We start from the raw sequence: 23,465 nt of genomic DNA, 5'->3' as shown, positions 1-23,465 counted from the left end.
ACTTTTCGATGCCGAGCGAGATCTAGTTCTCGACGCCGCTGGCGGAGATAAGGATCTTGATGCGGACCTAGAATAGGTCCAAGATCGTGATCTCGATCTCGACACATAACGCGCCCGGTCATACCGGCCATATCGATGAGAGGACGCCGCACTCGATCTTGACCGTGAACGTATCTTTTCCTCTAGTTTTCTAATTTTTGCTCCCAATTTTTCAATGGAGTCAGTATTTTCTTTTCTTCTTCGCATATTTAACGTATTTCCGTTCCCTTTATAAACCAAAAAACCACTTAATATTCTTAAAATACGGATTCGCGTAATGGCCGTCGGCTGCATGAAAACGACAATGAGCTTCATAGTAGCGTCATGCGCGCGAGCGCAGACGTTGCGTTCGGAAATCTGATATAGTTCTCGTTGAAGTTTTTTAACTTTTAACTCTGAACTCATGGCTGAAGGCTTCGTGTAACGCGTACTACCTAGTTATTAATACATCATTGAAGAAATTTGTGCAGCGTAATAGTAATAATAATTTGAGCCTATATACGTCCCACTGCTGGGCACAGGCTTCCTCTCATGCGCGAGAGGGCTTGGGTTATAGTCCCCACGCTAGCTCAATGCGGATTAGGGACTTCAAAATTAATTCAGGGCGATTTCAATTTAACCGAGTTAAAAATCTGGTATTTTGACCCAAATTTACTGAAGCGGGATTAATCAAAATATAAAAAATTGCTTTTCACTTATTTTATGCGATTTAACCAAAGGTCAAGTACAGGAGGATGATCTGGCAGCTGTTATTGGTGGCGTGTGCGCTGGGCACGGCGTACTACCGGTGGTCGCGCAGGCGACTCTACAAGCTCGCGGCTGAGATACCGGGCTTACCTGACAGCTACCCCGTCATCGGACACGGCCACATCTTCGCTGGCAGCAACGAAGGTAAATTCATAACAAATTAACGCGAATTCCTTATAATATGTGATGTGCTACCTACGAGCATTAGTGAAAGAACTGAAAGAAGGCTGCCAAAGATAGTGTATAAGGGAGAAGTAGAAGAGGGAGTTGGAAGGAATAGACCTCGGCGGACTTCCTCCGATCAGATCGGGGAAATCCTTAAGAAAGGCCAGGTCAAGAGCACCCAAAACCGCGGCGAGCGTGTACCTATGAGGAATGTTATGAAAGTGGAGGAAGCGAAAGAGGTATGTCAGGATCGTAGCAAGTGGAACTCCGTGGTCTCTGCCTACCCCTCCGGGACATAGGCGTTATTATATATGTATGTTCTACATGGTTCTACGAGTTTACAAGGATTCATCCGTGGGAGATCTGGAAATATTACTGATCATCGGGAACACAATAACTACTTACAGAGTATGTAAGTTACACAGCATTACAGTGTTTTAATAGTTACCAAGGCAAACGAGAAACTATAAACCAAATGAAAATACAAAGAAACAAACTTAAACAATAGGTACAAATATTAAACAAAACACAAATTAAAAACTGATCAGATTTTGGGTGACCAGATGTAACAGCGTAGACCTGATTTAAACTTTCACGATTTTTACTCATTAATAATTTAGCATAACGGGACTTAATCGCGTATAATTAAGTTTTGAATTTACCTCCGACGTTTCGAGGACGGCGCTGTTCCCGTTTTTTCAGAATCCATTACTCCCGAGGGAACAATATTTATAATATTTTAGATGCGGGTTATAAGCACTTATTTTTCTTTACAGTACATCTGGTGTTTGATCTGGTGCCCCATTACGATACCCTGTGCTGTAATATTTAAGCACTTTACGTTTTTAACTACGTCGAAAATTTAAAAGGCCGTAAAATTTAAAATGTATGTACTGTAAAACGTTGTACGATACACGTGCGAACAGGTAATTAGCAACTCGTGTCGATTGAAAAAACTCCCTTCGGTCTTGCTTCGGTCGTGTTTTAAAATTTGCCACTCGTTGCGAATTTCCTATTTTTCGCACTTGTATCGTAACAAATAACTATTTTCTTTCAGATATTATGCAAGCGTTGGTGTTTGATCTGGTGCCCCATTACGATACCCTGTGCTGTAATATTTAAGCACTTTACGTTTTTAACTACGTCGAAAATTTAAAAGGCCGTAAAATTTAAAATGTATGTACTGTAAAACGTTGTACGATACACGTGCGAACAGGTAATTAGCAACTCGTGTCGATTGAAAACACTCCCTTCGGTCTTGCTTCGGTCGTGTTTTAAAATTTGCCACTCGTTGCGAATTTCCTATTTTTCGCACTTGTATCGTAACAAATAACTATTTTCTTTCAGATATTATGCAAGCGTTACAAAAAATAGGTCGAATATCAAATCAGCACGATGGTCTTACAAGTTTTTGGCTGGCCAATAGGCTGTTTGTTGGTAAGAATACTGAGAATAATAAAATATTATTTATTATATTTTATTTGTTTGGAAAACTTACAGTTAAAGTAAATAACAAGTTAGGTAATAACATAAAAGCAGTGATTCAATTATAAGTTTCCACAGGTAGAAACTGCGTAAAGTACGTTACTTACCTATGCAAAAAAATCTTCTTATAATTACAACAACTTATTATACCTACTGCCGTATTCGAACTTCAAGATATTCACAAGAGACGACACGTACTAGATCCATTCTAGATACGTTATAGTTTAGATTTCAACTAGTTCTCTTTTTCAGCGCAATTCGGGCAACCAATGTCACTTTTACCATAGATCGTGTTAGATATCTATTACATGTGAATTAGATCTCTAAGTAATATCTTGTGGAAATCGTTCAAGAGTATCTCCAGAATCGCGGAAATGTCAAATTTGACAGGTTAGATCTTAAACATATCGTTATCGTATCTTGGCGATGTCTAAAAGATATCTAATAGATGTCTATTACAAAATCCGAATCGGGCCCCTACTTTATTCTTGTTTCACATCACAGGTATGACGGACCCTGCGGCCATCGAGGTGGTTTCTAAATCGTGCCTGGACAAAGACGAATACATAATGAAGATATTGCAAACTGCCACAGGAAACGGTTCTATATTTGCTCCAGGTAATATATGGCCCATTTTTTATTTTGTTGTCGATTGTTAGGGTTCCGTAGGTACCTCAAAAGCAAAACAACAGAACCCTTAGGCCCCCTTCCACCATTTCACTAACCCGGGGTTAACCGGTTAAACCTGGCGTTACCATGGTGACCAGTACAATTTGGCACTTGGTTAACGGTTTAATCGCTTAACCCCGGATTTGTGGGACCATCCCAAGTGGGCCTTATAGGATCACTTTGTTGTCCGTCCGTCTGTCAAGACCCTTTTGGCCCGATTCAGATTTTGAAATAGACATTTATTAGATATCTTTTAGACATCACCAAGATACGATAACGATATATTTAAGATCTAACCTGTCAAATTTGACATTTGCGCGATTCTGGAGACACCTTACTCTTGAACGATTTCCACAAGATATGACTTAGAGATCCAATTCACATCTAATAGATATCTAACTCTATCTAACGTAAAAGTGACATTGGTTGCCCGAATTGCGCTGCAAAAGAGAACTAGTTGAAATCTAAACTATAACGTATCTAGAATGGATCTAAGCTAGTACGTGTCGTCTCTTGTGAATATCTTGAAGTTCGAATACAGCAGTTTATCTCGGGAACGCGTGGAGATATCAAGTCGAAATTAAAACCATACACTCAAGTCTACGGTCCCTTGAAGCAGTGAAAAAAATCAAACTTCTAAGTTATCATAAAAAGCGGATACGGCCGTTAGTGCCGCAATAAACGTGTATTTCGACACTCTCAAGGGAATCAAAATTTATAGGGTACTTCCCGTTGATCTAGAACTATGAAATTTGACAAGTAGTATCGTCTTACACCACAAATCCAGGGAAAAATCTGAAAACGATGTAATTAATTAATACTTAAATAAACAAGACCGAAGTGATCCCATAAATGTTCCGCGAACAAAGTTTTGTGCGGAACACTAATAACAAAAATTAAGTTAAATTTGTACGGGATCCTTAGTAGTTCCGACTCGCACTAGTCCGGTTTTTTGACAGATTTTGATAACATTTGGTAATTTTAAAGAGCTCTTCTCTCTCCATATTCTAGGCGGAATAAACAAAAGCCCAATTTGGGTCAAAAATAAATGTAGGTAATGTAGGTATGTAATTTACTGTCGAATTACGAAAAATTCATAAGTTTTCGTAACTCAGTTAAACACCCTAAATTTGTTCTGTTAAAGTCTGCCAAGTTAGCTCATATAGACTCTATTAATGTTATTCCAACTGTTGCAGTAAACATTTGGCACCCTCGTCGCAAAATCAACGCCGCTTTCTTCAGCCGGAAGAACTTGAACCAGCTGGTGCCGGTGTTCGACGCGCAGAGTTCCATCATGGCCGACCTGCTGCGGACCGAGGCGGGGGGCGGCGACTTTCCCATCTGGAGATATATCACCAGGTTCACGGTCGATACAGTTTGCGGTAAAGAAAGTTTCGTACATTCCTTCAAGTTTCCGATTTAAGCCAGAATATGGCAGAACCTACAACTTCCACGGTTCCTATAGTTGGCGAGCCAATATGTGGGCATTGGCCGAGTATACGAGTAAACACGAGCGCCTTTGAAGACTGATGACAGCGGTCGGAAGTGCGCGGCGCGTCATCGTGAATCTTATCTGAATGCGACGCACAGAAAAGTACTAAGTACAGAAGATCACTCTATAACATAATCTTAAATATAAAAAAACCGACTTCTCTAACTACTAACCTAACCTTTATGGTAATCATAGTGGTTTATTTAGTTTATATATCATAGTGGTTTTCCGGGTCAAGGACCGGGTTGGGGTCCGAGTCCCGGTCCGGGTCCGGGTCCGGAGTCCGGGCCCCAGTCCAAGTCAAAATCGAAAAGCAAAATCACAAAACATGTACTATGCGTCGTTAAAGAGTTCTGTTCTGATCATCATCAACAGTTCCACTTCATCAGATGCGACAGTTTTTAATGTAAATGCTTTATTTGCTGATGAAAATACAAACAATTTTATACGTTCCTTAAAATTTGAGGAGTTCCCTCGATTCCTCATGGATTCCATGTTCAGAACTTGAGATTTGAGATTGACATAAATGTGCCTAAAACCTAACTTGCTTAACAAACATAACGAAAAGGACAAATCGCTAAACACGAGCTATGCGTCGTTGAAGAGTTCCTTTCTGAACATCATCAGCAGTTCCACTTCATCAAATGTCACTTTTTTAATGTATATGCTTGATTTGTTGATAAAAACACAAAAATCACTATACAGGGTGACATTTGAGTCGTGATCAGTAATATGTTTTTCTAACTCCATAAACAACGAGCAATTGAATGCCCCTACTCTTACTAAAATCAGACAAGATTTTGTTTATTTTTTTGTTTATTTTTTGTCATTTATTTTACTTTTACTTTCAAATGGCACCCTGTATGTATGCCTTTAAGGTTTGAGGAGTTCCCTCGATTCCTCATGGATCCCATCATCAGAACTGGGTTTTGACAAAAACGGGACTGTCAAGGCTGTGTAGGTACATAGGTCTTATAAATATTACATAAGTCCAAGCCCGGATCCAGGTCCAGGTCTTGGTCCAGGTCCGGCTCCGGGTTTGAGTCTAGGTCCAGGTCTGAACCGGGCCGGGACCGAGACCGAGTCCAAGTCCGGGCCCTAGTCTGGGTCCGGGTCCCAGTTCCAGTCCAAGTCAAAATCGCCAAACGTGTACTATGCGTCGTTGAAGAGTTCTGTTCTGATCATCATCATCAGCAGTTCCACTGCATCAAATGCGACAGTTTTTAATGAAAATGCTTAATATTTTGATGAAAATACAAAAATCTCTATACCTACGCATGCCTTCCAGATTTGAGGAGTTCCCTCGATTCCTCATGGACCCCATCATCAGAACTCAAGCTTGACAAAAATGTGGCTTAAAAACTTAACTTGCTTAACACACATAGGTAACGAAGAGGACAAATCGTCAAACGTGTACTATATGTATATGCGTCGTTGAAGAGTTCCGTTCTGATCATCATCAGCAGTTCGACTTCATCAAATGTACTTGTAGCGACGCGACGAAATCGCGGAGTGAGCCACGCCTGACAGAGGTTGATATTGGGGGGTAGCCGCGCGCGCCAATTGACGTCGTTGGCGGTCAAAGCGTTAATAATATAAATTGATCAGTTTTATGTTTACAAGAAATACCTTCACTATCCTATCTTGTTTTAGAAACTGCCCTGGACACTGACGTTAATACGCAAAAGTCTTCAGACTATCATTATCTTCTGCACGCAATGGAGGAATTCATGCAATTGCAGGGCAAGCGCATATTGCAGCCGTGGCTGCACCCGGACGCCATCTACAAGAGGCTACCCGTGTACAAACGGTATCAATACCACTTGCAACGGGCATATACATTTTTAGAGGAGGTATTATTCATCTTTTTATGTAAACAAATGTATTAAAATGTAAAGTGCCATAATGTACCACCACCACGAGAAACGAGGAATTCTAAAGGCGGCGCGTGAGCGCTTTATATGTAAAAGCGGCGCGCCCCGCTCACGCGCCGCCCGGAAAACGCGTCTGTGTGACGAAACCTTTAAATTTCACTTAGTACGACCATCGAACAACGAGGAATTCTAAAATTTAACTTAGTTCGACCATCGAACCACGAGGAATTCTAAAATTACACTTAGTTCGATCGATCGACGATCAAACTAGGCTGAACTATGACGCTACAAGACGCCCAAAGAGTATAATAATTCCATTATAATCATTTACCTACTCATTTTCATTACTATATTTAATTCATACCTTTTCTATTACTTATTTACAGAATATACAAAAGAAAAAGGAAAAAGTAACTGAATCTGGACTTAATAATTTTAGTAAGTATGTAGGTAGGTAGGTACTTATGTACCTACTTATAATACCTTCATACTATTAATATATTAAAATTAAAACCCAAGCAATTACAAATCTAGGACAACGATTAAATAGTCACGTGGAAAAACTCCGGAGACACCGGAGCATAGGTAGATAGGTACTTATATACCTGCTACAAGATATCACATATCGCTTGCCGTATTAGACGGGGAAAGATACTTTTAAATGTCCAAGAACATATCACATTATGTCCGTCAGCATGATTGATTTATATATCCATCAGCCAAATTGCAGCTTCCTAGCCAACTAGCACCTAGGACGGACAGACAGACAGACGAAAACCTAAAAAAATTACCGATGAAGACAGAAACAACGAGTGTAGTGGTCGATTGAATGTAAAATTAATTCTAGAAAACAACAATGAACTGTCAAATTTCATCGACGTGATAATCCAGTCTTCTGGAGGACTAGAGAAGGGCTACTCGGACTTGGAGCTGCGAGAGGAGCTGCTGGTGTTCATGGTTGCCGGGAGCGACACGTCGGCAACCGCGATCAGCTTCACCGCCGTGCTGCTGTCCCGGTACCCGGACGTGCAGGATAAGGTGTACCAGGAGTAAGCATACCTGAATACGGGATTTATTTTGGGTGTAATGACTGTCCAGGAAATGTAGTAGTAGTAGTAGTAGTAGTAGTAAACTCTTTGTTGTACAAAAAGACATATTAAAAATAACATACAATTAGTAAGAAGTACAAAGGCGAACTTATCCCTTTGAGGGATCTCTTCCAGTTAACCTTTGAGTAGATGAGAGGAGAAAGTGAAAAGAGGTTGACAAATGCAGCAAAATGTACAACAAGGTACCAGAAAGATAAAGGATATAAATACATACAAAATGTATAGGATAAACATACATATATTACACAAAAAGGAATGGGGAAAATACACTAAAAATTGGAAAGAATTAGAAAGATATAAAGCAACTATACAATAGAAATATAGACAAATTAATCAGTCAGATCAGATAGCCATAGCTTCTTTAACCTCTCCTTGAACGACGCAACCGATTGTGCCTGCCTGAGCGAAACAGGCAGCTCATTCCTTCAATGTCAGGATTTTTAGGGTGATGTATGGACTTTTGTTACGATATTCCATATTTTAATATGGCAACCCTTACTGACAGGTTTTACCCTTTGCTCATCTAATAACTGATTAAATTGAGTAGTATATTTTCTTTATCAGACTACAAGAAGTGTTCGGTGAGTCGGACCGCGCCGTGACCGTCGAGGATCTGCCGAAGCTGACGTATCTGGAGGCCGTCATCAAGGAGAGCCTGCGACTCTACCCACCGGTGCCGATAGTGGTGCGAGAGGTCCACGAGGATACACTTCTGCGTAAGTTTTCCAAATCCTCACACTTAGATGCACCGCATCACACACGACGCACACCATTTATTTCAATTCCTGATATGTTACATACGTTGCAACGACACGATTTATCGCCGCGATAAAGCAGTCTATGTAGATGGTTTGCAGTCGCTTTTTTATTATTGTCGACGGTAACAGAATAGATGTATGTGGTGGACGATATCGTAATATTTTGTGCCTATATATTATGGCATTACCCTGTTCCTATCAGTAGAAAGATGATACGGTAGCAAATTCAAAAAAGTCGACACGAAGTTACTGGTTATCATAGTAATTTTGACAATCACGCCTTTTCCAACTGTCTTTGCCAGCAGACTATATTATGTAGATTCTACATGCGTTTGTTAAATAAAAACAAGCAACAACGGTTGCACTCACCCCACTATGTTACCGACGCCCGGTAACACGATACATATACGTTTAGCGGAGGTAATTTTATTTCTGGTAACTCGTGATGATCATGACCCCCGCGATACAGGCCATGCCTAGTGCGGGGTTCAATGTAACGTTCCTGCTAAACTTTAAATTATGAATAAAAATATTGTTATTGTTATTGTTATTATTGTTATTCTATTTATGTATTATATATTATTATTATTGTCAAATAAGATCACACTTTTTCAGTGACATGTTTATTTACATACTGCCATGACAACGTCAAATTATTTGAACATAGGTAAAGAGTCTTGCCGCAACATAAATGTCAAATAACATTGAGTTTTTCTATGGTTTTTCTTTATTGATTTAAATGCCATTTAAATTATGAGTGGCCACCTAACGGAGCTTACGGCCACGTGATCACCTTACGCCCCTTACGGTCACGTGATCGCCTTACGTTGTCTCGAGTTTATCATTTTTTCCCCACTTCAAAAAGTGCCCAGCGCCGCTAAAGAAGTTTTCACTTCAAAAATATTTATTAATTGTAGCGTCAGGCATAACGCTGGTGGACGAGACGGCGTTGATGTTCAACATCTGGGGCACGCACCGCAACCCCGCGTACTGGGGGCCCGACGCGGAGGAGTTCCGCCCCGAGCGGTTCCTGCAGGGCCCGCTGCCGCACCCCGCCATGTTCGTGCCCTTCAGTCACTCCGTCAGGAACTGCCTCGGTTAGTGTACAACCCCGCGTACTGGGGGCCCGACGCGGAGGAGTTCCGCCCCGAGCGGTTCCTGCAGGGCCCGCTGCCGCACCCCGCCATGTTCGTGCCCTTCAGCCACTCCGTCAGGAACTGCCTCGGTTAGTGTACAACCCCGCGTACTGGGGGCCCGACGCGGAGGAGTTCCGCCCCGAGCGGTTCCTGCAGGGCCCGCTGCCGCACCCCGCCATGTTCGTGCCCTTCAGCCACTCCGTCAGGAACTGCCTCAATTAGGGCCCGGCCACATGTCAGCGGTGCGGCGCCGCCGCCGCCGCGCGGCGCGGCACCGCAGAAATCTGCGGCGACGCCCGCCGCAACGCAAAATTCTGCGGTGCCGCGCTGCGGCGCCGCAAAGCGGTGCGCGGCGCCGCGCGCGGTGCCGCAAAGCGGTGCGTTTCGCCGCGCGCGGTGCCGCAAAGCGGTGAGTTTCGCCGCGCGCGGTGCCGCCAAGCGGCGTGCGGCGCCGCGTGCGATGCCGATGCCACGCTGCATAGTAAAGAATAAAATTCGACTACCAGTTGTTTAATGCTGTTGTTATAGCGTTAGCGGTTTGCCAAAAAACGCTGCAAATGGTGTTAAAGGTATGAAAATCGGTACGATTGATCTTTAGGACATTTGAATCAATTTGACCCGAAGCACCAACAAATAAAAAAAAACGAGAGGAGTTATGACGTCATATTTTTTTTGTATGAAATTAAAAAAAAAATTGTTTAGAAACCTATCGTGTGTAGTATTAAACGAAAGGGCTTTCTGAGCCGATTCCAAAAATAGATCACATCATTACATTTGAGTCATTTTTTTTTTCAATTATAATAAAAATATTTTTCAAAACATACTAAGTTTGGGTTTCTCCAGATACAATACCGTTAAAATTTGTATCTACACACATGTCATTAGTGCTCTATAATGCGCTCAGAAACCGTAGGAAATGACCAGCTTTATTACAACCAATTTTACTATGAGAACTTTCGTATCTGTGGTAGTAGGAAAATTTGTACTGTAATGTTATAAGTAGTTATAACGTTACAAATTTTTTCTACTCCCATACCTTTATTTGTCATTTAAAAGGTCGTACACACACCTTTAAACCCCTATGTTATAGTTGTCAAGACAAATCTTTAGTCTATTCCCCAAAAGAGTATTTGTGCATACACGCAGTATCTTTTTGGTACTTTTACGATACTTCGTGTAATTACCACTTAAAAATTATTGTATGAAATGCATTGTTGCCAACCTAATTTTAATTGTCATCTCTGACAGATGAATACTAAGTGCATTGCTGCCAATTTACAAAATATTCATTAGGTTCTATTATAGTAGAAACAATAAAATTGCTTCAGAAGTCAGAAACGCGCATGTGACACCCGTAATATAGCAAGATCCATAGACTACGAACACCGCTTAGCGTTGCTTGTTAGTCTCCATAGGCTACTGTGGCCAAAATCGAGAAAAAAAACTATCCAAATTGTAATTTAACTAAGAGCAAGTACCAGGGCCTCGTGAGTTACAAGAAGGTGTCGCTGACCAACCGGCCGTGGGGCGCGGGGCGCGGTGGCCGGATCGCGTATCTTAGCTGTATACTTTTGGTATGTTTACCTACATATATGTCCTATATGATTCCACTTGTTTAACCCTTAAATGCATAATGATGTATATATGCATCGTATATTTGATGGTCCGTGGCTCAATATGCAGCTATCCAAAATAAATGACAATGAGTGATATCATAAGAAAAACTAAACCGGTTTCCGATTTTTTATATAAATTTACGCAATATTTTAATTTATAAAAATTACATTCGTTTTAAGACGATATGTCAGAAAATTTGAAAAAATTCATAATTTGATGATTTTTAGTATGTGATATTGTATGTTTTTTTGGGTTTAGTAATTATTTTATATTTAAAAACTCTATCATAGGTGTATCACAAATAGTGTACCTTTCTGATGATAGTAGTATTTATCATATATCTCTTACTGAAAATTATATATTTACATAAATATGATTTAGCCTATGCAACTTCTAACACTGATTTCGCAGTGAAAATCGATGTTATATTTTTTTTACCATTTTTCCCATAATCAGCAAACAATTAAGTAACACATATATTAATTTCGGGCAAACAGAAAAAATCATGCATTTAAGGGTTAAAGTATTATTTTTGTTGAATGAAAAATATTTGTTAAATTTACAATTTTTTTTTCAAAGTAAGTGCTTGGTCGTAGAAAAAGTATTGTATGCAACGTTGTTTAACCGAGTCAAAAAATACTCGTGGCGTCTTTATTAACAATTTTCGGCTTCGCCTCAAATTGTTACTCATGCCACTCGCCTTTTTTGTCCCCTCTTAAATAACGGTTGCATAAAATACAATTTAGTATCGTTATGAGTTTAAATTTGGAACAGCAGTCAAAACTCAAGTGGGTCTCTATTCTAGTATCCATAGATATTAAAACAGTTATCGATATGAAACGTCAGTTTAGTATGTTTTTTAATATTAACCGCAGGATATTTGATCTCGAGTGACATGAGAATAGGAACTTTATTCTTTTGTCTAGGAATTAAAAAAAACTATGGATGCGTGACATGCGTGAAAAAAGTTTTCATTCACCGTCATTTGGCGTACAGTTTATCTTTTAATTAGTTTTAAGTATGTGTTTAGATAAAGTAGTGTATGTAACTGTACATAATTAGGCATTAAAACTCGTGTGATCCTATTAAGAAACTTAAACCCACACTCGTATTTTGATGCCTCTCATTATGTAGCAGTCACATAAACTACTATTTTTGTTAAATATACCTCAAATTATACCTAATATCCTCATACCTAATTCTAATAAAGCAATTTTGAAAATATTTACATTTAGTATATTTGTTTTAATTTTTTCTATTCCCGTACCTTTATTGTCATTTAAAAGGTCGTACACACACCTTTAAACCCCTATGTTATAGTTGTCAAGACAAGTCTTTAGTCTATTCCCCAAAAAAGTATTTGTGCATACACGCAGTATCTTTTTGGTACTTTTACGGTACTTCGTGTAATCAACACTTAAAAAATATTGTATGAAATACATTGTTGCCAACCTAATTTTAATTGTCATCTCTGACAGATGAGTACTAAGTGCATTGCTGCCAATTTACAAAATTGGCAGCAATGCACTTAGTTAAAGGTGAGTTTTTTCAGTTAATTCTTACATAGATAATTTTTACTGCGACTTATAGATTCCGAGATATAAGCGACTTTCTGGAAAGACCTTTATACTTATATTAATTTTATGCTTTCTATTTAAATATTTAATTGAGAGATTCATAGATCACACTTTGTAAAATTGAAAATTAAAAAAAAACATATTTCATGTAATTATTTTCAAAATTGCTTTCTTAGGATTAGATATGAGGATATTAAGTAGGTATAATCTGAGGTATATTTTACAAAAAAATATTGCACGGTATTGTATCTGGAGAAGCCCAAACTTGGTATGTTTTGAAAATTATTTTTATTATAATTAAAAAAAATGACTGAAATGTAATGATATGATATTTTTGGAATCGGCTCAGAAAGCCCTTTCGTTTAATACCACACACGATAGGTTTCAAAACAGTTTTTTTAAATTCCATACAAAAAAAGATAACTCATCTCGTTTTTTTTTATTTAATGGTGCTTTGGGTCAAATTGTTTCAAATGTCCTAAAGATCAATCGTACCGATTTTCATAACTTTAACATCATTTGCAGCATTTTACTGAATTTCTCGGTGTACTGCCAGCGCTATTAAGAAGGCGCAGAAATAAAAAAACAATTGAAAAGAAAATTTTGGGTGAACCCATGTCTTCGTATAATGAATAAAGATGCAAATCATTTCAAAAGAAAATACCGGCGCGGCACCGCAGAAATCTGCGGCGCCGCACGCCGCTCGGCGGCACCGCGCGCGGCGAAACTCACCGCTTTGCGGCACCGCGCGCGGCGCCGCGCACCGCTTTGCGGCGCCGCAGCGCGGCACCGCAAAATTTTGCGTTGCGGCGGGCGTCGCCGCAGAGCGGTTTGCGGCGCCGCAGATTTCTGCGGTGCCGCGCCGCGCGGCGGCGGCGGCGTCGCACCGCTGACATGTGGCCGGGCCCTTAGTATATACAACCCTGCGTACTAGTAGTCGGTACTGAACACTAGTAAGAGTGTGAGTGCGAGAATCTCGGCAAAAAGCCGAGACGAGAAGGAAACATTTATATGTACACACTACACACTCGTTTTTGGCCTGTCTTAGTCGACGAGCGTGTGGTACATTATAAAAAGAGTCCGGACACCCTCGATTAAGAAAGATATAAGTATGTAATCTCTCAGCAACAAGAAATCTAATCTGTATTCTCCAAATCGTCGATATAAACCTTTAACACATTGTGTTCTCAGGTGCAACATACGCAATGATGTCGGCGAAGACGGCGCTGGCCAACGTGGTCCGGCGCCACCGGCTGCTGCCGCCGGCCGGCGTGCGCGCCGCCGACCTGCAGCGCCCTCTACCGGTCAAGTACGACATCATGATGAAGGCTGTCGACAACTTCATGCTTAGAATAGAAGAGAGGAACCAAAATAAAACCCTTAATGTATAAATATATTTAAGAAAATAATTTTGTGTTTGTAAACAACTGTTAATATTAATTAAATTTAGTTATTATTGTAACTAGTTTTAGATAGGTTTGTAACCCATAACTTGCATATTTGGTTTATCTGGTTTATCTGTAGGTAAATGTGAGTCGGTTAGTAAATAAAATAAAAATTAAGAAACCCTACGATTATCGACATCATGATTACACCCTTAGAATAGTTCATTAATTACACCCTTAAAATAGCACCCTTAGAATAGAAAAGAGAAAACAAACTAAAAGAGACCCCACACTAGCGTCTCCCGAGCGTCGGCGTCTAGTCAACTCTACATATAGCTGCTGCTCGACTTGACGCAACGTTAGCGCAACTGCGTAGCGACGTCATTTTCCATAGCGCTGGTTAGACGCCGGCGCTTAAAAGGCGCTAGTGTGGCGTGGCCCTAAAACCCAAAAAGTGTTGATATATTTACGAAAGCCACACAGTTTAACTGTTAAGGATGACTCACGTTAGACCGGCGCCGACCGGGCCGTGTCCGGGCCGGAGCTTCCGGCGCATACTTTTCTACGACAGATGACAGATGATCACGTGATGCTTTCCATAGAAAACAAAGCGCCGGAAGCTCCGGCCCGGACACGGCCCGGTCTAACGTGAGTCATACTTTATGCCGGCTGTACACACTCGTCGAGAGTCTCGGCACCGCTCTGATCCAATCGGAGAACCGCGAAACGAGACCATAAAGATCAAGACGAGAAGGGAGCAGAATGATGTACACACTCGTTCTCACTTTATTATATGTAGTGTTTATAAATACTAGTTTCAACCAAATTATCTGACGAAACTTGCCTTATAATTATTGCCTTATAAACGCCTTAATTAAAGCAAATTAGTAGCTTCACATCACTGCACCACCGCTTTTCGAGGTAGTTTTAAATACACAGCAACGAAGTGCTGGACTAATATACCTCCACCACTACAGATATTAAATGGTCTTCATAGTTTCCAAACCCGACTTAAGCGACACCTTATTCAGATTCAAAAAGAACTACCTCTTGGCGGTAGAGCAATACCCTCTTACCTACCTTCTTATCTCTGATAATAGCCCAGTCAAACAATACATTAAACTATATTCTTAACAAATACATATGCACTTCACACTCAATATATATATATATATATATATATATACCCTAATCTATACATATACACAAAATGTTACTTTTTTAATATATATATTTTAATATGATACTGTACACAAACTAAAGAACACACATAAAATACACAGTAGAAACACATATATTTTTTATAACTTCCACTACGCGCTCCGTTCCGTCGCATATTTTATTTTCCTTCTTTACTTTAGGTTCTTCTTTATTTACTTGAACTCTTAGGCTAGGTTATTTTATAATATGGATATAAAAATAAAATACAAAAACACTTACAAAAACAATACAAAATACATATAAACATATTATAGAAAACCTAACCTAGGGTGCCGCCAGCAGCGGGGCAAGGCCCAAGCTGCCGGTGGTCAGGGCTGCAGAGAGAGGAACCGGCGGACTAGGTTCTTTATTATTTTATTAGGGTCCGACTGAAAACCAGCGTTGCAGTTAATTTTACTGAAACATTATCCTGAGTCGAGCCCCTTTTTAACATCACGTTGTTTTGTTTATATTGTAAACATAAATTTAATTTGTTTTTAAAGTGTTTTTAAGATTTTATGTTCAAATGCTTAGACTAAATACACATTATTAGATCTAAGTATGTTCAAATGTACCATTAATGTGATGTTAAATAAAGTTTTTCTATGTCTATGTCGATGTCTATTGTCTTAATACCCAACTAACATTAGGCGCTAAATATAAGGGTTAAAAGAGATCTACATAAGCATTTGTTTACTCCAGAGGCTCTATTGATGTTCTAAAAATAAGAGTTATAGCCGGCTATAACTCCCTAATATCCCCGGATTGGGCACATATTTTTATCACCTTGGGTTGTAAAACGGCGCTACAATAGAGAAATAAGAGGTAGAAAAGCGCTAAATACTAACATTAAGTAAAAGTATCGATTTTTATTCAGTATTTACGTTCTAATCAATAGTTTTTGTTTTGCTTATTGATTCATCAGTCATCTTAACATGGCGCTAGGCTTAGGTTGTTTTTTGTTTTTTGTTCTTGTTCCTGACATTCGACAATACTAGGTTGGCCCTAGCTATGTATATGTCACCGTAAAATTGTAAACACTTGTCATATTATAATCTCGCAAGTTACATTATAAACTGACGGTAGGGAGATTATAATCTATAACCTAACCTAACCTACGTTAGATTATAAACTAACGGGTTCACAATCTTACGGTGTCATATACATTAACATTTCTTTTTATTATGACATTGTTTTATTTGTAAATTTTATATTCTTTTATTTTTTTCTTTCTGTTTTTAATGTTAAATTGACGATCTTTTAATGAAAGCCTTTGTTTTATCCTGGTGTGTAAAAGACTGTGTCTTTTTCTTTAAGAAATAAATATATCGAATCTAATCTAAACTAAGTAAGATTCTAATAACAGTATAAGATGTACTAAGATATTGAATAACGCTCGTCTGCGACTACATGATCTATAATAGTGACTCATAACTTCTCTTTTCGACTGTAAGTGATAAAAGAGAGTTAAGTAGCGATTGCGATAAACGCAGATATAAAAGACTTTTTATCGCCTGTTTTAGAACCTTAAGTGAAATTTGCAGCTGCTTATTACTCATATAGATGTTAAGGTGGTAGAATTCACTTTGAGCTATAACACTAGAGCTTAAGATGCATTATAGCGGCCAAAACGGCCACTGTGGATCTTAAAGCTATACATGGACCTCTTAAAGACCTTGATGTCATCAGAGCCTGTAAGTTTAGAATATGTAGGTAGCTGTTCTACAGCCGTTTTATGTCTTTAGGTGATAAAATAAGTGCTAAGTGTCGCCTAATTGTTTGTTGGGTAGTTACCGTCAAACGGGGGAATCATAGACAGGTTTCAAGTTCACAGGCAAAAAAAGTATTATTGAATGCAAAAGCACCGTTATGCTTTTGCATTCAATAATACTCAATGAACTATTCTAAGGGTGTAATCATGATGTCGATACTCGTAAGGTTTCTTAATTTTTATTTTATTTATCAACCGACTCACATTACCTACAGATAAACCAAATACTTATGCAAATTATGGGTTACAAACATATCTAAAACTAGTTAGAATAATAAGCTCATTATCACTAAATTTAATTAATATTAACAGTTGATTACAAACACACAATTATTTTCTTAAATATGTTTATACATTAAGGGTTTTGTTTTGGTTTCTCTCTTCTATTCTAAGGGTGAAGTTGTCGACAGCCTTCATCATGATGTCGTACTTGACCGGTAGAGGGCGCTGCAGGTCGGCGGCGCGCACGCCGGCCGGCGGCAGCAGCCGGTGGCGCCGGATCACGTTGGCCAGCGCCGTCTTCGCCGACATCATTGCGTATGTTGCGCCTGAGAAGACGTGTTAAAAGGATTTATATCGACGATTTTGGAGAATACAGATTAGATATCTTGTTGCTTGTTGCCGAGAGATTACATACAACTAGAGATGGGCGCCGGCGGGTAAATACCGGGAAAATACCCAAAACTACCCAATCTACCCGATATTTACCCGTATCTACCCAAATTGTTGGGTATTTAAAATGTGTTCGTATAATTGAAGAAATTCATTATATAAATAAGATATATCAACATTATTATCGTATAAATATGAAAATAAGTTAAAATAAAGTACACAAATCACAATCACACAACTTTTTTGTACACAATTAATGTAATTTTTTTTCGACGAGTGCATTTTGTTCACAGATTTGTGTAATTTGTGTTGTAGGAATGTTAATTTAATTAAGCTATTGTATACCGTATTATTTACATTTCTTTGTTAATTTGTGTACCTATTATTATTTTATGTATTTATATTTTTCCTTTTTTTTTCATTTATTTTTATTTTACCTACCATTTTTAAATTATTTTCATAATTTGGTTTTGATATTTCTACATTTTATTTTATTTATTGTTTAATACAGTAATTTTATCGTTAGGTATATGGCCAAATTTGATTTACTGAAACCGGTTTGGATGAAATTTTGTCTGTATCTAGATTGTTTGAAAACAATATGATCCAGTAGGTGGCACTGCTATAGGTATATAGCCAATTAGATATGAGCGCCGATAGGCATTTAGCCGGCGGCGGCGCGCCGGTCAAAATTGATCGGCGGCGGCGGCGAAATGGCGGCGTGGCCTTGAAACACCTTCGAATAATGAAAAAAGAATTCAAACCAAAATTTTACCGAATAAACATGTCTTTGCTGTAAGAAAGTCATGAAATAAATGCATCTTTTATTTTCAAGGATAATTTATTGAATAATGGTACGAAAAAAGCGGCCAAGTGCGAGTCGGACTCGCTCATGAAGGGTTCCGTATTTAGGCGATTTATGACGTATAAAAAAACTACTTACTAGATCTCGTTCAAACCAATTTTCGGTGGAAGTTTACATGGTAATGTACATCATATATTTTTTTTAGTTTTATCATTCTCTTATTTTAGAAGTTACAGGGGGGGGACACACATTTTACCACTTTGGAAGTGTCTCTCGCGCAAACTATTCAGTTTAAAAAAAAAATGATATTAGAAACCTCAATATCATTTTTGAAGACCTATCCATAGATACCCCACACGTATGGGTTTGATGAAAAAAAAATTTTTGAGTTTCAGTTCGAAGTATGGGGAACCCCAAAAATTTATTGTTTTTTTTTCTATTTTTGTGTGAAAATCTTAATGCGGTTCACAGAATACATCTACTTACCAAGTTTCAACAGTATAGTTCTTATAGTTTCGGAGAAAAGTGGCTGTGACATACGGACGGACAGACAGACGGACAGACGGACAGACGGACAGACGGACAGACAGACAGACAGACAGACAGACATGACGAATCTATAAGGGTTCCGTTTTTTGCCATTTGGCTACGGAACCCTAAAAAATTATATCGTATAAACTGTGGATAAGCGGTATCGCGCGGCATCAGAGGCGGTCTTAATCTTGGCGAGGCTCTCCGGAAGATCTTAGCGAGGCCCTTATCTTTTGTGCAGTGTGCTAGTTAAAAATTGCGGATTGACTGTATCAAGGAAACGTCTTGTCGACAGTCCAAAGAAAATCGAGATCCGTCATTAACCAATATCGATTCAACAAAACCGATTTATGTCAAAAAGTGAGGCCCAACGCCGAGCTCCATGTAACACCGAAGACTTGATTTCGACGCCTCCCAATGCGAGGCCAGAGGATGAGCTGCAGGTAAGCATACTTTTAAAGACGTTTAACCATGCTTGCAATGGTTAAATTTGCGGTAAATGTAAATGATTGACGGCGCCGCCGCCGCCGACAAAATTTTGTCGGCCGCGGCGGCGCGAAAGTTTTGTCGGCGGCGGCGGCGCGCCGGCGCGGCGCTCATATCTGTAGCCAATAGTGTTTTCAAACAATCCAGGTACCGGTTGAAATATATGCACAAAATTTCATCCAAATCGGTTTCATTAAATAAAATTAGGTGATATACCGACAGCAGCGCCACCTACCGGGTCCAATAGTTTTTTCAAACAATCCAGGTATTCGTTGAAATATAGATATACACAAAATTTCACTCAATCGGTTTCAGTAAATCGAATTTGGCTATATACCGATAGCAGCGCCACCTACCGGGTTCATTTGTTTTTCCCAACCCTTCAGGAGCCCATTGAAATATACACACAAAATTTCATCCCAATCGTTCCAGCCGTTTAAGAGGAGTAGAGTGACAAACACACGTATTGTAGAATGTATGTATTAGGATATTAAACATTTGACAAATTCCTTAGTCAATACAAATATTATACATTTTATAGAACTACATGAGTATCAAAAAAACTGTTATTTACATTATCTCAATTCAATTTATTACTCCGTTTCCAACTTTTATTTATACCCACTCATTTGGGTAGAAAAGGTAAATCGGTTTAAAGATCTTTATTTTCTCAAAAGAATAACAATAATTCACTTACTTGAGAAATGAAAACAACATGCATAATTTAGCTATGATTCTTAATCTATGCTTAATCTAGGCTAGCGCTAGGTTAGAGCGTAAACATTAAGGCAATCACAAAACCATAAAAGTTAAAATTTGCCGGTAGTGTTATAAAAGCATACAAAACAAGTAAACACGATCGCTGTCTACTTGGAGCGCGCAGCGCTCTGAACTGTGTGATGCGTCATGCGAGCGTACTTAGTAGATAAGTTTTACACGGATATAAGGAGTTTGGAAGTGTCTTTACAAGTGCGTACGTACATTGCATTTGCCGAGTTAAATTAACTAGTAAGTTGAGTAGTTTTATAATTGTATGTGTATTTTATTGCACAGTTAATGAATGGTACATGATTATTGTGAACAGTTATATGATGGTTTAAGTCGAATATTTATTACCCGTAATTTTATTATATACCTAGTGTTTTTATAAATACCGGGTAGATTGGGTAAATACCCGATAAATACCCGATATCTACCCCGGGTATTTACCCGCGGCCCATCTCTACATACAACTTTCTAAATCGAGGGACTAGAACAGTGGTTCCTAACCTTTTCAGTCCGGTCACCCCTATGACTAACTAGAGAACCTGATTTTACCCCTCCTCCCAATGGCAATAAAAAAAATAAAACGTGTACGTTTGTTGTATTGTTATATTAGGTTAGCTTATTACCCCCGTAAAATACTAGTTTTACCCCCACGGGGGTAATTACCCCCAGGTTAGGAACCACTGGACTAGAAAGTGTCCGACTCTTTATAAAACAACCCTTTTTAACGACTGTACCACACGCTCATCGACTGATAGGCCAAAAACGATTGTGAACATACAGGCCCCGTAGACAACATGCCAATCGCTAACGCTCCGTGCGAACGAAACGCAACTGTCACTGTCACACTAATATGGAAGAGTGATAGAGAGACACAAAGCGATTCGATAGCGATTGTCACCTTGGCTAGGCCGCCTGTTCCCTTGTCGCCTCGCCCTTCTCCGATTGGGCCGGCTTTTTGCCGAGACACTTACACTCTTACTAGTGTTCACTACCGACTATTAGTACGCGGGGTTGTATACTAACCGAGGCAGTTCCTGACGGAGTGGCTGAAGGGCACGAACATGGCGGGGTGCGGCAGCGGGCCCTGCAGGAACCGCTTGGGGCGGAACTCCTCCGCGTCGGGCCCCCAGTACGCGGGATTGTATACTAACCGAGGCAGTTCCTGACGGAGTGGCTGAAGGGCACGAACATGGCGGGGTGCGGCAGCGGGCCCTGCAGGAACCGCTTGGGGCGGAACTCCTCCGCGTCGGGCCCCCAGTACGCGGGGTTGTACACTAACCGAGGCAGTTCCTGACGGAGTGGCTGAAGGGCACGAACATGGCGGGGTGCGGCAGCGGGCCCTGCAGGAACCGCTTGGGGCGGAACTCCTCCGCGTCGGGCCCCCAGTACGCGGGATTGTATACTAACCGAGGCAGTTCCTGACGGAGTGGCTGAAGGGCACGAACATGGCGGGGTGCGGCAGCGGGCCCTGCAGGAACCGCTCGGGGCGAAACTCCTCCGCGTCGGGCCCCCAGTACGCGGGGTTACGGTGCGTGCCCCAGATGTTGAACATCACCGTCGTGTCGTCCACCAGCGTTATACCTGACGCTAAAATACTTGTATTAGCACAACCTTTTGAGCGCCACCCCTATCGTGTGCGGAGCGTCATCGTGAAACTCTACCACTCCTTGTAACCCTCGTTTCAGGTTCTGTTTATACTAAAACGGCCCGGCTCCGGGCCAATGAGCTCAACACTTCGCTTTCTATGACGGGGTCATCGGTGATCACGTGATATTTTCTAAGTATAGAAATTGAAGTATCAGACGCCTCGGCCCAGACCCGACCGTTCTAGCATGAGCCTAACTGATACATATGGAAATTCTAGGACTATATCTGCTTGTATTGCTTGCAAAATAACATAAAAATTATAAAAACAAATAATATTTTTTTGAATGGCGAGATCTATGTGAGTACTTCAAAATATAGAAACTTTGGCATATCCAACGAGTATAGCGTGGCTCCACAGTGCAGAAGTCTGTTAGAAATAAATGGTGTGCGTCGTGTGACTAGTGGGATGCGGTGCGTCTAAAGAAGTGTGACGATTCGGAAAACTTACGTAGAGGTGTATCCCCGTGGACCTCTCGCGTCACTATCGGCACCGGCGGGTAGAGTCGCAGGCTCTCCTTGATGACGGCCTCCAGATACGTCAGCTTCGGCAGATCCTCCGCGGTCACGGCGCGGTCCGTCTCACCGAACACTGCTTGTATTCTGATAAAGAAAATATACTACTCAATTTATGAATCGTGCGGAGGCAGCGCATGTGGAAAGCATTTAAGCGTCGCTCATGTTTGGAGTAGGTTGTCCATGTTTCAGATGCGTACAGGAGGATACTTAGGACGCATGTTTTGTATACTCTAGGATCTTGATAGAGAGTTTCAGCTTGTTATTATTCCAGACTCGAGCTTGAAGCTTTCCAAAGTTGGCCGCAGCTATACCTATCCGTGTATCAATCTCTCGATCATTGCACAACTTGCTGGTGGTAGTCGATCCAAGATAACAAAAGTTCTCGACACCCAAAATAAATCCCTTATTCTGCTTATTCAGGTATACTTACTCCTGGTACACCTTATCCTGCACGTCTGGGTACCGAGACAGCAGCACGGTGGTGTAGCTAACCGCAGTGGTCGACGTGTCGCTCCCGGCAACCAGGAACACCAGCAGCTCCTCCCGCAGCTCCAGGTATACTTACTCCTGGTACACCTTATCCTGCATGTCCGGGTACCGGGATAGCAGCACGGTGGTGTAGCTGACCGCGGTTGCCGACGTGTCGCTCCCGGCAACCAGGAACACCAGCAGCTCCTCCCGCAGCTCCAGGTATACTTACTCCTGGTACACCTTATCCTGCACATCCGGGTACCGGGACAGCAGCACGGTGGTGAAGCTGACCGCGGTGGCCGACGTGTCGCTCCCGGCAACCATGAACACCAGCAGCTCCTCTCGCAGCTCCAAGTCCGAGTAGCCCTTCTCTAGTCCTCCAGAAGAATGGATTATCACGTCGATGAAATTTGACAGTTCATTGTTGCTTTCTAGAATTAATTTTACATTTAATCAACCACCAAATGTTGTTTCTGTCTTCTTCGGTATTTTTTTTAGGTTTTCGTTTGCCTGTCTGTCCGTCCGAGGTGCTAGTTGGCTACGAAGCTGCAATTTGGCATGGATATATAAATCAATCATGCTGACCGACAAAATGGTTAAATAAT

The 23,465-nt window shown here is 40.4% G+C and overlaps 2 protein-coding genes across 2 annotated transcripts; one reads left to right on the top strand and one right to left on the bottom strand.

The window, feature by feature from the left end:
- Positions 1 to 764: 764 nt before the first annotated feature.
- Positions 765 to 14,059, top strand: LOC134660053 (cytochrome P450 4C1-like). The gene is made up of 10 exons (XM_063515754.1): positions 765 to 930; positions 2,299 to 2,388; positions 2,941 to 3,054; positions 4,302 to 4,487; positions 6,251 to 6,450; positions 6,858 to 6,909; positions 7,319 to 7,520; positions 8,145 to 8,296; positions 9,256 to 9,435; positions 13,860 to 14,059. The coding sequence occupies exons 1-10, from the start codon at positions 774 to 776 to the stop codon at positions 14,057 to 14,059; spliced, it is 1,533 nt and encodes a 510-aa protein (XP_063371824.1). The 5' UTR covers positions 765 to 773.
- A 3,308-nt stretch (positions 14,060 to 17,367) lies between these two features.
- Positions 17,368 to 22,977, bottom strand: LOC134660052 (probable cytochrome P450 313a1). Its single transcript, XM_063515753.1, has 5 exons — positions 22,955 to 22,977; positions 22,322 to 22,473; positions 21,634 to 21,813; positions 21,250 to 21,372; positions 17,368 to 17,572 (listed from the first exon to the last, which is right to left on the bottom strand). The coding sequence occupies exons 1-5, from the start codon at positions 22,975 to 22,977 to the stop codon at positions 17,373 to 17,375; spliced, it is 678 nt and encodes a 225-aa protein (XP_063371823.1). The 3' UTR covers positions 17,368 to 17,372.
- Positions 22,978 to 23,465: the final 488 nt, after the last annotated feature.

Source organism: Cydia amplana, chromosome 26 (genome assembly GCF_948474715.1).
Source record: "Cydia amplana chromosome 26, ilCydAmpl1.1, whole genome shotgun sequence".
NCBI lineage: Eukaryota > Metazoa > Arthropoda > Insecta > Lepidoptera > Tortricidae > Cydia > Cydia amplana.
Note: the sequence above shows the minus strand (reverse complement) of the source record. Positions and strands in the feature narration are given on the sequence as shown.